The 15,194-nt window shown below is 48.9% G+C and overlaps 1 protein-coding gene across 2 annotated transcripts; it reads left to right on the top strand.

Moving 5' to 3' along the window:
* Window positions 1-290: 290 nt before the first annotated feature.
* LOC130928230 (SLIT-ROBO Rho GTPase-activating protein 1-like) lies at window positions 291-14,713 on the top strand. Of its 2 annotated transcripts, XM_057854600.1 has the most exons (23): window positions 291-498; window positions 7,250-7,445; window positions 7,517-7,571; window positions 7,647-7,754; window positions 8,206-8,268; window positions 8,447-8,638; window positions 8,718-8,846; window positions 8,929-9,150; window positions 9,218-9,319; window positions 9,402-9,599; window positions 9,675-9,759; window positions 10,742-10,769; window positions 10,842-10,875; window positions 10,953-11,013; window positions 11,298-11,375; window positions 11,449-11,583; window positions 11,711-11,816; window positions 11,879-12,103; window positions 12,219-12,298; window positions 12,420-12,600; window positions 13,019-13,150; window positions 13,485-13,800; window positions 13,973-14,713. In XM_057854600.1, the coding sequence occupies exons 1-23, from the start codon at window positions 432-434 to the stop codon at window positions 14,387-14,389; spliced, it is 3,210 nt and encodes a 1,069-aa protein (XP_057710583.1). In that variant the 5' UTR covers window positions 291-431; the 3' UTR covers window positions 14,390-14,713. The 2 variants fall into 2 exon arrangements, with proteins under 2 accessions (XP_057710583.1, XP_057710584.1); XM_057854601.1 differs by lacking the exons at window positions 291-498; window positions 7,250-7,445 and having other exon boundaries at window positions 7,520-7,571; window positions 7,647-7,822.
* Window positions 14,714-15,194: the final 481 nt, after the last annotated feature.

Here is a 15,194-nt window from a genome sequence, read left to right on the forward strand (position 1 = left end):
CACCCACTCGGATGTCTTTCTCTGTCATTGGAGGAGTTGAGTAGACCGCGCTGGTGTGTGTTCACTTACGTCATCCGTCCATCACCCCAGCGTGTGTGGACACGCCTCTCCACTTGTCGATCACCTCTCTCGCACAAGAACGCGCGTCTCCACGTGCGCTCGTGTGTCAACTTGGTGGGTGTGTGCGCGGGGGCGCGCACGTGCCTCCGGTGCATCATGACGTGCGCGCTCACCAACTAATTGCCGTCTGCCTCGCTCTCCTCCTCCCCCTCTTTTTCCTCCTCCTTATCGTCAGCGTGCGGAGGCTGCGGCATCGCTGCGTGGACCAGGCGAGCATGTTGGCGGCAAACAAGGCGGGAAATTATCTTTTTGATTAGTATTTTTCATCAGTTGAATATCTTTGAATGCAGTGACGTGTTCGCGGGGGCAACATGTCCAACTCAAATAAGAGCAAAAAGGACAAAGAGATCCTTGCGGACTATGAGAGTCAAGTAAAAGGTAAGGCGGGAGTCTTGCAGCATGCACGCACGCACGCACGCACGCACGTACGTACGCACGCGCATCCCACCTCAGGAGCTCACCCTGAGTGCTGCATAAAGCAGGAGATGTGATCAGGGGGTGAGGTTGTCTGGGGTTCAGGGTCATCGGGGTCAGCTGGCTTGGCGAAGGGGGTACCCTACTCGCTATGGCTCCCTGCATCATTTGCCCTTCGGAAGAAGACACCTGCTCGGACACAGAAATGTCATGATTATGAACAGCCCCCTTGATTACGACCACCCATTTGCCAGCCGGCCACCTCCCACATCCACTCGTACCCGTGCATATTCCTAATTAACTTGACTGATTGCATTCTTTTTATTTCTCATAACACATGCAACATTCAACGACATTTCTGTGCGTCTTAACGCACACTAAATGCATTTTGATTTATTACAAAAATATTAGAGTATGCTACATATTCTATCCTGTATCCTTTCATTAAAATGTTCCTTGGTCTTTTGTGTCCGAGTGTGTGGGGATGCCCCGCATTTAAATGACCACTCACATGAAATGCACCGACCCCCCCGACCCATCGAACCTAAAGCTCTTGTAACTATGTGCCTCCCAAGTCTGCCTGCCTGTCCTGTATCCTGATTGGTGGAGAGCAGGAGGCAGCGGGTATGTACGTGCAGGTGCGCAGTAGTGCTGAGAGGACAGCTTTCACCCGAACCGACATACTTGCGGCATTTAACCCACATACTACCGGTTCGCTCTCTTTCTGTTGGGGTAACATGAAGTCTGACTCGGGATAGTCATCTCATCATCTGTTCTGCATATTAGTAGATTGACCTGGACACACTACAAAGCAACGACAGGTACAGAGTTGGCAGGATAATCGTTAGACAGACAATCACTGTACTGGTGTGCCCTAGTAGAAGTATTAGTAATTTACTAGTGAGCAAAAATGTCATACATGAGGGAGAAAACAAAATCAGAAGAAATTTAGTCTCCACTAGTCATACACGTTGATAGGTGACCTCTACTAGTGCAGCACATGGCGTCATGTGACAGGCCAGATGGAGTACACCCACCATGTTCGCGGCACAGAAGCACAACACGATCTCACGTCTTGTCATACTCTCGCACTCGCAGATGTAATCCTGTGTCTTTTGTTTGTTGTCTTCCTCGTTAAACCCGCGATTAATCGGGGGGAAAAGAAATGCGGAAAACTAAATCGAGGGCGGCACAGTATGATACTGAAGAATATAGTACCTTTTCTCGTAGGCACCGTATTACTGTCTGTATTACTCTAACACACCCAATATTAATAAAATAAATAATAAAATTCATTAAATACATAAAATAAATAGCACTTACGGTATACCATAGTTTAAGAAAAACAAGCAGAATATAAGGCATATCAGATAATACCTTCTTATCACGGATGCCCAGTGAGTGCGACATACAACTGACTGAGCAAGATTCTCTAGAAGCAATCAGTTCTCCCGGACAGCCCAGAACAAATGGCGGGACGCCCTGTCCCAACAGAAGGAACACCAGAGAACGCCCGATATCCAACTGATAGCACGACTGACAAGACTCCAAGAGCCCCTTTGACGCTGAGATGGTAAAATCTACAACCCTCGTTGCCCGGACAACACTAACTCCCGAATCCTCCAGTCCAATCCAGAAACAGACACTAATCCCAAACACACCCTTCTTCCTGCCCACGGCCCGCCGCGCGAGAGCCTTCAAAAGACTAAATGTTTAACTAATCGATGTCATTTTTTCTCGAGAGCCTCTTGTTGTTAAGGTGTGATATAGTGACCTTGGAACGAGTTTGCCTGCTCGCCCGAGTCTGTGTGTCTGTTTCGCCTTTCTGTTTGATTGCTTCTCGACCCGAATAAATTGTCAACTTGTTCCCGGTAAGCCTTCTTTAAACCTTTAAAATGGAGTCAGTACAAAGGGTTAAGTGGAGTTTGCCCTTCTGGCCGGATTGACAGAGGTCTCGCCGGCCCGGGTCGTTGGACTTGCGCCAGCGCGGGACCGGCGGTTTGGCTGGGGTGATTCTTCCGGTCTGGCTAGAAGGTCGGATTCCTTCAATGCGCATTTCTGCCTCGCGCGCTGTGGGCTGTGCATTGTCTATCAGTGTCCTGACATTAATTGGCGACCGCCTAAATTACAATCAAACAAATTGGTGACTGGTCCAATCGCTGTTTCCAATCCCCCTTACAGTGACCGGAGGCCAATTGTTTTTCTTTGTCTGTTCTGATATTGTATGTGTCGTAACAGACTTGTGACCATTGACCAACCCGGCAAGTTGCAAACCAATCCCTGGACTGGTCGCCAACCCATCAAGGGCACCTCAGTTCTTATTTGCACCAGTCGATGATTTTGTCTTCAATCAGACTAACGTTTTCTGGAAAAGGCAGACAACCCGCACAAACGGTGGCGGACTTGGCAATTTTCGGGCCTAAGGCGAACATATTCAGGTGCCCTCTTCATGGGTCAGGGGTTAAAAAGGTGTGAAGGGTGAGGAGGAAATATGTTCTGGTACACTAGGGCTGTCCTAAACGACAAATTTTCTCCTGATTAGTCAGCCGACTAGTTTTACGATTAATCGACTAATCTAATAATTTTGTGTTTTTTTTTTACTAATTTAGCAATGAAATTTTTGTTGACACTTATTAATTCACAAAACTAGTTTGTAACACTTAAATTCTTTATTAAAGTACAAACAATCATGTAAATAACAATAATTAATCACAAATAAACAATGAGGGTAAATGCTGGTAGCATTTACTAGTGCAAAAGAATGGAAAGTAAACAGATTCAGAAGACTGACTTTGCCTTTCCAACATTGTTCAAAACAATTCTTAAAAAAAAAATTCTAGCAATATTATTATAGTATACTACTATATATAATATAATAATTATTCATTGCCAATCATATTTGTCATGAAGAGTGTCATTTGAAAGCTATTTTTAGTGTAGAATCTGTATTATGTAGTATTTACTCAACATATTATGAAATTAATTCTGAAGTATGTGGGATTAACTCCAGAAATCATTATTTATATGACGAACATGACGTGCTTTTGCTGTTAACCAGCTGTTGAGTGTTATTGTATGACTGATTGGAACTGTACTACATTCTTTCGCCACAGGGTGTGCTGTCGTGTATCTTATGTTCGGTGTGAAGAAGAAGAAGAAAGTTAAAAGAGGCAGTAGGGTCCTGTTCTCAACTTCTCCCTCACTGCACTTTGGCTCTCATGGAGTGCACGTTCGCTCATTTGTTCGAAATAAAAGATAGCTGACGTGCAAAGTAGCAAGTGAGCTGTAAAAATAGTGAGCTTAGTGGCGTGAAAACTGCGGGAGAGCTAAGTGAAGCTAACGAACAGCTAAGCGGAGCTAAACGATGCTAAACGGTGCTAAATGAAGCTAAGCGACTGATACTCTGTCCGTCGTGGTGGAACAGTCCATTGTAGTGCGTTTCCGGGGCGGGGGCGGGGGTCATTCAAATGACTTTCTGTTTTGTTATTTGTTTGTTCTGTATGCTGACATAATTACACATGACGAATAGTTGGGGGTGCTGCTGGCTCCGGTGGCCCAAGCCGTTGCTCGTTGGAGCAAGGGCAGCTGGTTGGGGGCCCCCTACTGGTTGGGGGCCTAAGGCGATCGTCTACTTCGCCTGAATAGTAAATCCGCCTATGCGCACAAACGTGGGGATTCAAACCCTGAACTTCAGAAGCGCAAGGGAGATGCACTCACTTGTAGGCCACCATGCTGCCCCTCTTAACGCTTTCACTTTAGTTTGTCACTAGTAGACGTCTATCGCAGTCAATGGCAGCCAATTAAAAAGGCAAATGGTGCTATTGGCAGGACTGGCTGACAGAGGATGATGATCCGGCAGGATCTTGCCCTCGTGTCCTTGGAACCCGATTGCTATGGCAACATTATTTTTCTCCCCTCCTTCTCAAGCTCGCTGTCCTTTCGGACTGATGCAAACCTTGCTTTTTTCCCAACTCTTATTTTACTCTTCTTGTGTAGGTGATGGACTCTCACCTCCTTCCACACTTCTGCAGTGGTTCTTTGAGATACAAGTGAGCCAACTTATGGGTTTTTCAAGATCTGATTCATCGTTCAGATGATTTTTCTTGTATTTGACTAGCGAACAAAAGCATGAGATGGCAACTGTGTGGCTGTTAGAGAACCATTTTTTAAGATGTTCACTCCACTTGAAATCACGAACAAAGAACATTTTTAAAAGAAAAAAAAAGAAATTCTGCATTGAAAAAAAAAACCAATTAGCTCCGTGCTAAAACACACAACCAACGCCATAGACAGGCTCATGCTGCGACATCAAGTCTGATGTACTTTTCAACCATTTTTCAATGGAAAGACTCATTCGTGACGTGAAACGAGATCAAGCGGCACACCGCCTCGTGCGGGTGACTTCGGCATACTTCAATTGGCCTTTTGTAGCGACTTGAAGGCCGCTTGTCTTTTCGACGCGCTTAGCAAAATCAGCTTATCTGATGTTACAGCTTCCGTATCGATGCGCGAAAAGAGCGTCGGCGCAGCGACACGCAGAAAAGCATGACGATGCGACAACTCAGAGAACGAAGATTGAGCTTTGAGAGCATTTTTACCCATCAATGCCGCATCGCGACATGCTCAGTGTGAACGGTTTAAACAAACCAAGTGTTGTGAATTGACCTTCATAAAATATTGACAAAGTTCCCCAAAAAAGAAGCGCATAAAAGATTTATCCAAATAAAAGCATTCAGAGGCTGCAAAGTGGGCACGCTCGGCACGACAAAAACAAAGTTTGAGAAGAAAAGCACAAATTATGGACGTAGAAAATGTACAAAAGCGGTTATTTCAACTAAAATGGAAGGTGAACACCAATTTAGCAGCGCGATCCAAGTGACAAACTCTCACACCGGCGACCAATAAGAAGCCCGCCTTGAACTCCTCCGGGGTGACGACGAGCCGCACTCGTCAGATGCTCATTAAAATCCAAGTGTGTCAGATTGTTGGCCGGGAATGGAAATGATATGAGAGAAAGGAGTGGAGGGGGCGCATTGGGTGGCCGAACTCGGCCCGCCCCACCATCTGAGTGTTGCCGATAACTGGAAAATCATTCCGATGGAGTCTTAAAGAGGTTTTTGATTTGGAATTTTTGTTTGTCGCGTTCATTCAACGGATGCATTGGCCACTCTGGTCCTCTCTTGTGGTCTTTCACTTTTTAGATTGTCTGGAGGGATGTCTGTAAAACTTGTTTGCATTATACTTGGTCTTCGCCTTGGGGACGACACTAACTAAATTTACCGCTCCTTCGTTAATCGTGGCGGGATCAGAAGGGATACGTATATTCAAAGGATGTATACGCATCGATCGTCTGACATGGATTTTTTTTTCTCAGGGCTGATGAATTACAAGAATTACTAATTGTTGTTTATATGGTCTGGATTAACCAGTAGAGGGCACACGCTCGCTTCGATTGTGCTTTTCATATCGTAGTTCATTTTAAACTTGTTTACACAGGGGGACACTCACTCATAACACCAATTTTGACTCGCAATCTTCCTGTTCACAAAAACACACATAAATTGGAGCACTTGGTGCTTGGTCAAAGCGCCACGTGAAATCTCGATATCTGGTCGCCAGTCAACGTTAGGGCATCTACTAGTATGTGGACGACTCACGGACCGGTCGCCAGTCAGTCCATGCAGGTGCAACCGAGAGAGACCGCTCCCAACCTCAACGAACCTTCCATGTTTTTGGAGTGGCCGAGGAAGCCGGAGAAAACCTTGATTCAAACCCCGTTCCTGAGAACTACGAGGCAGCTCCTAGCTTTTATTCTCCAAACGATCGTAAGTGTAACATGGAAGCGTCGGATCGCATTCCCTCGCCGTCACCTCGGCCGTCACATGCTTCACACACTGAGTGGTTGCCTAGACAACAGGTATCAGAGAAGAGAGGCTCCCTGAGGATTTGCTCTGTGTGTTTGTGTGCGAACGTGTGAGGGAGGGAGGGAGGGAGACTGATTGTGTATTCAGTCCTCGCTCTTTTTTCCCTCCCTGCTGTTCGAGACGGATGCAGGTCGACCAGCCAAGCGTGCCGTCCGTATTGCAGCGCCAACTGGAGGAACGCTTTCAGTGTCTCTGAATTTCTAATGAGATATGCTCCAAGGTGACTCCTGAGATGGACGGTCCCGGGCAGTAATTAGAATAATGATGAACTCTTTCAGTGCCACTGACAAGCGTAGATGTCCAATCGTCATTAGTTGATGACGTCCAACCCATTTAAAGTGGGAGGGTGGCAGCCCTTCCATTTCAAACGGATTGGACGTCCATCGCCGTCAATGGCGGCCAATGAGTTAACAAGATAAATCAGCTGTTGCTCTGACAACCAAATGTCACTTTTGCTGACATTCACGTACAACCCACCACGCACTACTCAGATGACGTAGTCGGTCCAAAAATCCAGTCGGAACGGTGTGAATCGGTTGACAAATGCGGACGGGTGATTTCAATGTGTCAAATATCTCAACGGAAGTGTTGGTGTTTTTATAGGAAATGTAGACATTGGGGGAACGTGAAAATCTGTAAACGCTCGCAGTTCCGAGAGTAAAGAATTTATTCTAACTTCAAGCAAGCAGAATGTTTTAAAAGGCTCCTCAAGTGCACTGGTGTATCATTTAGGGTTGACTGACTGCCGGAGAAGGAAAAGTGCAAGAAAAGAGTTGAGCTTTGTCTTGCAGATGTGCGAGCCCAGCTGGTAGAGCAGCAGCGCTGCCTAGAGCAGCAGACTGAGATGCGCGTGCAACTCCTCCAGGACCTGCAGGACTTCTTCCGCAAGAAGGCAGAGATCGAGACGGAGTACTCCAGGAACCTGGAGAAGCTGGCCGAGCGCTTCATGGCCAAGACGCGCAGCACCAAAGACCACCAGCAGTATAAGTGAGAAACCCGCACGAGCGCTTCTTCCGAATGGACCGACCGCTCCACACCGTTTTGTCTGCCTCTTCTAGGAAGGACCAGAACCTTCTGTCACCCGTCAACTGCTGGTACCTGTTGCTCAACCAGGTGAACGTCAGGCATTGCCAGCCAACATTTGAGGGAGGCGTGTGAGAGTTTTTTTTTTCCTTCTTGGGTTTTCAGGTGAGGAGGGAGAGCAAGGACCACGCTACTCTAAGCGATCTCTACTTGAACAACGTCATCAGCCGCCTCACTCACATCAGCGACGACTCGGCCCGCCTCCTCAAGAGGGTCAGCTCGCCCTTCGTCGTCATCGCCGTCATCACAGTGACCATCATCATCGTAATCACAATTTCACGGCAAGGCTAAAAAAATGAAATTAAAAAAAAAAAGCTTCCGGAACATCTGCCGATTTTTGAAGGTATTGCACGCTCGGCTTAAAAGGCAAAACAATGTACTTTGCTACATGAAAAATACATCTTTTCATGTTTTATTCAACTTGTGCGCTAAATTCGGAAAGCTCGTTCCCAGCTGAGGGAAAAGTCAAGTCAGTTTTGCGGCGCACCGCTGGGCTTAGCGGCTAATTAAACACCCGCGCATTTCCCGCCTCCCACTTTAGCTCATCATCTTCATTATTAATCCTTCCCGCGGCTCACGGGGGGAAAAAAATAAACGGCGTGACGATGACCTGACGTGATCCTCGCTCGTGTAAAATTCATCACTTTGCTGTGTCTTCCAACAGAGTAAGGAGATTATCTTTCAGCTTCAAGAGGATCTCATGAAGCTTCTCAACGAGCTTTACACCGTGAGTAGCAACAAACTTTGTTTCCAAAAACATTTAGGATTGTTGGTTAGATTATTCCTCTAACATATCACCCCCAAGAAATCTTAAATTTTGTTTGTTACAAACGCAACACACTTTCTTCTTCTACAATGTGAAGAATTTTGTGGTGACAACTCTTTTGTCGGCACACACCGGCCAGGTGATGAAGAGCTACCACATGTACCACGTGGAGACCATCAACGCCGAGACCAAATTGCGCGAGGCCGAGCGCCTGGAAGGTCGGGCCAAGGGCGGGTCGGGCGGTGCGGCGGAACCCGTGTTCGGCCTGCGCATCGAGGAACGCCACCAGAGACGAAACGCCGCCCGCAAGATGGAAAAAATGCGCGAGAAGGTGCGTTCGGGCCGACCGCGTCGCTCGGGCTGGTTTTCAAACAATTTACACGAATCGTGACTGCTCGGTTTGCTTTAAGAGGAAGGCAAAGTATTCGGAGAACAAAGTAAAGACGCTGAAGGCACGCAACGAGTATCTGCTGACTCTGGAGGCCACCAACGCCTCGGTTTTCAAGTACTACATCCACGACCTGCCCGACATCATAGACGTGAGTTGAAACCCTCTTTTGTTAACTTCCCTTTTGGCCTAGTTAGTCATCGCCGGTCCATTGCGCACTCGCTCGGGGTCAGTGTTGTGACTTAGGGTACCACGCAAGTCTGAGCCGGGCTCTGAGGACGTACTTGTCGGCGGAACTCAGCCTGGAAGCATCCAGGCGCACCGGCCTGGAGGTTCTTGAAGGTGCCGTGGAGGGTCTGGACCCCGCCCGCGACCGCCAGCGCCTCCTGGGTCTCTACCCCGCCGCCTTCTGTCCCCCGCCGCGCTTCAGCTTCCAGGCCCACATGGGCGACACGGTAGGTTGGCCGCCCGCCTACCTTCTGCAGAACGCGGTCTGACATTTGCATCGGCGCGCCCCGTCAGGTGAGCCAGATCGCTTCCCAACCTCAGGTGCAGGCGGAACTCACCCTTCGCCTTACGCAGCTGCAGACACGCTTGGCATCGCTGAAAATAGAGAACGAAGAGGTCAGCGCCGTCACTCCGACAAATAGCGCGGCGTGCCAGTTCCGCCATACGGACCCTGTGCCTTCCCGGGTTTTGTCCACAGGTGAAGAAGACGTGGGGTGCCACTCTGACCACTCTGCAAGACATGACGGTGCTAGATGACTACGATGTTTCGCAAAGCTTCACCCACAGTCCGTCATCCGAGTCGGTGAAGTCCAGCGTGTCCGACGGTTACCTGAACAAACCCAGTCTGGCCAAGAGACGAGCCAACCAGCAAGAGACGGAACTTTTTTACTTCACCGTGAGACGCAAGCCACGCACGCACAAAGACGACAAAAAATCAGTCAAACCGACTCAATGGCTCTTTGTCTCCCAGAAATTCCGCGAGTACCTGGAGGGGAGCAACCTCGTCTCCAAGCTCCAAGCCAAACACGACATCCTCAAGAAAGCCATAGCAGAAGGTCGGATAAGTAAATGCGTACAGATTAAACCAGGGGTCCCCATGTGCCGGGCTGCACAGAAATAATAATTAACGACCGTATTCTGGCTGAATTAACCATGTGCCCCTGTTTAACACACCAATATCCCTGTCTACTCTAGATATAATACTACAGGATAGATTCGAATGTCGTCATAGAACTCCATTGATTGGACTGCTAGCAGTACATCTTGTTTTGTGTATATAATACATCTATGTGCGCTTCTCCTCAATAATAGCGTATTACTAGGCCACGGGCGCAGCACATTTGATCCCGGAAATAATAAGCCCCCACACGAGCGAAGATGACTGGAAAACAGACGTTTTTGGAGATATTTTTTACGGCGAAAAGGGCACCTGACGAGCCAGAAGATGAGCCTACAACCTCGAAGACCCACGAACGACGAAGCAGTGGATTCGTGACCCGTTTGTGAATAAACCGAGTGATTCGAGCATGTCTGTGCAACAGGAGGATCAGCTTGTAGAGATCGCATTGACGGCGACCTGAAACGTTCATTTGAGACAACAACTCTGTCAAGGTTCTGGATTAAAGTCATTCCGGAATATCCTGACATCGCTACGAGAGCATTGAAAACCTTACTACAATTTCCAACATCGTATCTTTGTGAAGCGGGCTTCTTAATTAATGCTTAACGACAAGGCGAAGTTGTGTGCAGTTGTTGTGTGCAGCTAACATGGCAGGATGTATCTGAGGAGAACTTTTCTACATGTCCTTCCATGATCAAACCAAAGTTAATATTCCTTTCTTTAAAGAAAGTTTGTAGTGTTACAAAATTTGTCAGAACACTGGTCCGTGAAAAAGAGACCCAAATAACACCAGTCCGTGGTGCAAAAAAGGTTGGGGACCCCTGTATTAAACTATTCGGTTTAAGCTCGCCTTCATAAGCAATTTGTCCAGAATGTCAAGAATGTTAAGAATAAGACCGATTGTTTCTTTCCGGCAGGCTACAAAGCAGAGCTTCTCACCACCAGGTAAGATGTTTACTATTAATCGCGGTCGTTCACGGGGTCGACGCGGTTTCAGTGCGAAATGTTGTCTTTCAGTCGTGGGCGGAAGAACTCGCACAGCAAGCACCAGGTAGCATTTCCCGTCAAAGACGATCAATCTGGATTCGGATGGCATATGTGACTTAAGCCTGACAAATGTATCGACAGGATTCAACCAAAGCCATACCTCTGCTGGTAGAGAGCTGCATCCGCTACATCAACTTGCATGGTATGTGTACGCCACAGAAGTCCCTAGTTACTCTGGCAAAAAAATCAAGTCAGTCAAGGCTTTCACCTAGTAAAACAACTCAGTTGGAACATGAGGTGAAGCGGCAGTAATACTGGCCAAAATCTCGAGGGTGTGGGGTGAGGCAGAGTGAGAGACTTGTAGAAATAACTCCTGAGTAGAAATGGAAGCATTTTGTCGGAGGTAGTCGCTGTAAATTCCTCAGGTTGGGTCCTGAAGATGACTGGAACGCTTGAGAGCCAAGAATGTTTTTGCGTACCCCGCAGGTCTCCAGCATCAAGGCATATTCCGGGTGTCCGGTTCTCAGGTGGAAGTCAACGACATCAAAAACACCTTCGAGAGAGGTGAGACTTTGGTAGGCGGGCAAAGGCCAGCGAGTGAAGACAATGAGGAGAACGTAACGTTGTCCTGGTCCAGGTAACGACCCGCTGATCGACGAGGAATGCAACCACGATATCAATTCAGTGGCCGGTGTCTTGAAGCTGTACTTTCGCGGACTGGAGAACCCGCTCTTTCCCAGCGACAGGTTTAACGACCTCATCGCCTGTGTCCGTGAGTTCACACCAGAGAAGGATGGAGGCTTAAACTAGAACTAAACTAGTATCTCTACTTCTACCGAGATGGAAAGTAGTATTACTTTTCTTGTGTGTACGGTGCAATCAAGTGTTTTACCGCGCAGGGATGGAAAACCTTTACGAACGAGCTCAGTGCATCCAAAAGATTCTCCTGGGTGTTCCGAGGGCCACGCTCGTGGTAATGCGCTACCTCTTCGCCTTCCTCAACCAGTGAGTGGTACATCCATCTGTGGTGGCCTTGCGTGAGACTTAAATTGGGGATTCTCCTCCAGCCTGTCCAAATACAGCGACGAGAACATGATGGATGCGGGCAACCTGGCCATCGTTTTCGGCCCCACCCTGCTGCCTACGCCGGACACCCTGGACCAGGTGGCCTGCCAGGCGCACGTCAACGAGGTGATCAAGACAGTCATCCTCCACCACGACAACATCTTTCCGGATGCCAAGGAACTGCCGGGACCGCTCTATGAGACGTGCATGACCGGAGAACAGTACTGGTAAGTAAAAGTTGTTATTTTGCGGATTTGGTTATCCCCCTTTGTCTGAACCTATTCACGTAGTCTTTCAAAAAAGGACAAATAATAATATCTTCTATTGCTCTGTTTCCCACAGCGAGAGTCCATTCAGTGAGCCGGGCGCTTTGGAGGAGACTGAGCCGGACGCCGGCACTGAGACCCAGACCAGCGATGAGGGTACACGGTGATCTGTTGCCCTGGCAACTGCTGCCACGGCGACATCCCTCCCTCCCTCCCTCCCTCCTTTTTTTCCTCTGCATGTGTCTGTCAATGAAAAGACTCTCTCTCCCGCTCACAGAGGGCGAGGCGGTGGAGGCGGTGGCTAGGTTCGACTACGTGGGCCGATCGGGTCGCGAGCTCTCTTTCAAAAAGGGTGCCGTGCTGCTTCTCTACCAGCGGGCCTCGCACGACTGGTGGGAGGGGCGGCACAACGGCAATCGGGGCCTGGTGCCACATCAGTACATAGTGCTTCAGGACAGGCGAGTGCCTCCGCGAGGTCACCTTTGCTGACTGCTCGCTCCCAATCATTACTTCAGTTAGGCAATCCATACATCTCCCGTCTTGCGCCGTTACCACAGCGACGGGCATTTCGCATTCATTCCGTTTAAGAAATATTCCACTGTGCTCAAACCATTCCCACTACTAAATGGTGGGATACTGCTTTGTTTGGCATAAAAAAAAAAACAAAAAAACAATTGACTCGTCGCTTTCAGCAGCTGGAATATATCCCTTTCTGGCTCGGCCGTACCGCACAGTGACATCTGGAAATGTGACGGATCGGCCGAGCGGCATGAGTGGCTTTTAATGAACTCCCCCTCTCACTAATCAGTCCATTGATTACGTCACCGACGATAGCTTCCGGCTGACAATCTTGTCGACGGCGGTTCGTGTTTTTAGGGGCGACGCCGCGTCAGACACGTCGAGTCAAAAAGCCGACAGTGACGGCGGAAGCAGCAGCACCGAGGACAAGAGGTCCACCCGAGACCTGCGCTCACCCACCGAAATTCGTCCGCCCGAGGCGTACCACAGGTCATTTTTGCTCTCAAAAATGTGCATTAAAAAAAAAAAAAAACAGCTGGCAACGAAGGAGAGGTTCCCGAATAGGCGTAGTTTGGCATTTGCCATTTCAGATTCCTTCAGCAGGGCAGTAGTTGTTTGCTGCCATCTTGTGGCATTTTGATAGAACTATATCGAAGGTTCAATTCGTGAAGATTAGTGCTCTGCTACACTTACTATAGTCATAGCCTCGTTGATTTTTTTTTTTTTTTTTTTAATGAAGCAAATGGGGGATTCAAATTGTCAAATTTATTTTCCTTTTGAGGGCATGTGGCAAGTCATTAATAATGGCGCCCCCTTGCAACAGTCACAGGAGGAAGCGGACCGACGGTCTGTTCCGCCGTCCCCTGGGCCGCTCCAACGACTGCCACGGCAACGGGGCGGCATTAGAGCGCGGCTCGCCCCCGGTGACGGGTCACTTCAGTCCCAGGGACCTGCTGCTGGGGCGGAGCCAGGGCCTGACGCCGCCCCTGGACAGCCCGGAACACCGGCGACGCTCGGCCGCCGTCAACGTGAGCGTCGGCCGCCACGATTCGCTGAGGAGGTCCGAGGACCCGCTCGTTCGACGCTCCGGCTTCGACTCCCATCGGGCTAGGGCCGCAGATCCCGGAGCGCTGGCTCAGGTACGCTAACGGCAGGTCTGAGACCCGCCTTCGGGATAGCGAAGCTCCTTTCTAAGTCCCTTTCCGTAAGAGAAATTTGACGGCCCGCCTCGGAAAACACATCCCTAAATGCACGATGCCAAAGCAAAGCGCTTTACGATATCACGCCCCGATTTCGTCTGCCCTAACGCAGGATATCGAGGAGACTGTGAGCGTGGCGCTGGGGGACTTCCGCCACTCCGACCGCCAGGGCCGCCGGCCGGCTCCGGACGTGGTCCTGGACACGTTGGAGCAGGTGAAGAACGGACCTCCGGCACCCTCTTCCTCTGAGTCCCCGAGCCCCCACAGCACCCCCAGCACGCCGGGCACCCCCGGCACTCCCGGGACGCCGGGCACCCCGAGCCCCTTGAGTCCCGTCAGCCCCCTGCCGGGTCCGCCGGCCCGGCCGGCCAACCCTTCCCCGGACGCGATGGGCTGCTTTAAGCCGGCGACGGGGGCTCGGACGGGGGTCCCGCTTAGGCCCCCCGCCCTGAGGCCCAAACCCGCCGTGCCGCCTAAGTGCAGCACCCCGCCACTGCCGCCGCCACTTGACAAATCCTGCACCATGTGAGCCCAACCGGCCCCGCGACAAGTGGGCCGGTCGAGGACAACAGGGTACCCCAAAACTTCGGAGGGTAGAAACTATATGAGGGTTTGAAATGTGTTTCCATAGCCAATATAAGAGAATGTGAATAATAATTATAGAGAATGCAATTTCTGTAGAAATCACACTAAGTGTGAATGCTGAAGAGCTGTCGATGAACTGAATGCAGCGGAATGAAGTGAAACGGAATAGAAAACATTTACCGAGTTATTTCTTACCAGTTGTACCTCCACTTCCTTGACTCGGATTGGTGAATGACAAGAAGACAAAAAAAAAAAAAGACTCAACAAACTTCTTTTTTAAGCCCCAATTCTATTACAATTTCAAAAAAAGTTGTCATGTTAAAAATGCTTTGCAATTATTTTCAAACATTCAGAAGTTGAATAAGGAGCAAAATATGGAAAATGTCCCCATTCATTTTCAACTGCAGTTTTTTTCAACAATCAAGCGCGAATTTGGTGTGCAAAATATCACGCGAATCCTCTTCAGCATTCACCCGATGCTAATAACGATATACGTGTGTTGTCGGGTTGCCGTTTTCTCTACTCGTTGTACAGAAGCATTTCAAGTGAGCCGAGCGGGATTATACGAGTAGTTCCTAGTCAAGTGAATGTTGGACCATACAGGGCCGTAAGGTTGTTTATCTGATTTCGGATTCATTTTTGGAATTGTTTTTTCTACTCAGTTCAGCTGCTAAAACCCACGGCAGGGGCGAACACAAACGTCCGTCCGGCTAATTACTTAACAAATGAATGTTTTTAGCGACTGTTCA

This window comes from Corythoichthys intestinalis, chromosome 13 (assembly GCF_030265065.1).
Source record: "Corythoichthys intestinalis isolate RoL2023-P3 chromosome 13, ASM3026506v1, whole genome shotgun sequence".
Lineage (NCBI taxonomy): Eukaryota > Metazoa > Chordata > Actinopteri > Syngnathiformes > Syngnathidae > Corythoichthys > Corythoichthys intestinalis.

Excerpts from the sequence above, each read along its gene's own strand:
- LOC130928230 (XM_057854600.1), top strand. The coding sequence starts at position 432 with ATGTCCAACTCAAATAAGAGCAAAAAGGACAAAGAGATCCTTGCGGAC. Across the intron at positions 8,269-8,446 it reads TTCTCAACGAGCTTTACACC|GTGATGAAGAGCTACCACAT; the intron begins GTGAGTAGCAAC and ends CACACCGGCCAG. Across the intron at positions 8,639-8,717 it reads TGGAAAAAATGCGCGAGAAG|AGGAAGGCAAAGTATTCGGA; the intron begins GTGCGTTCGGGC and ends GTTTGCTTTAAG.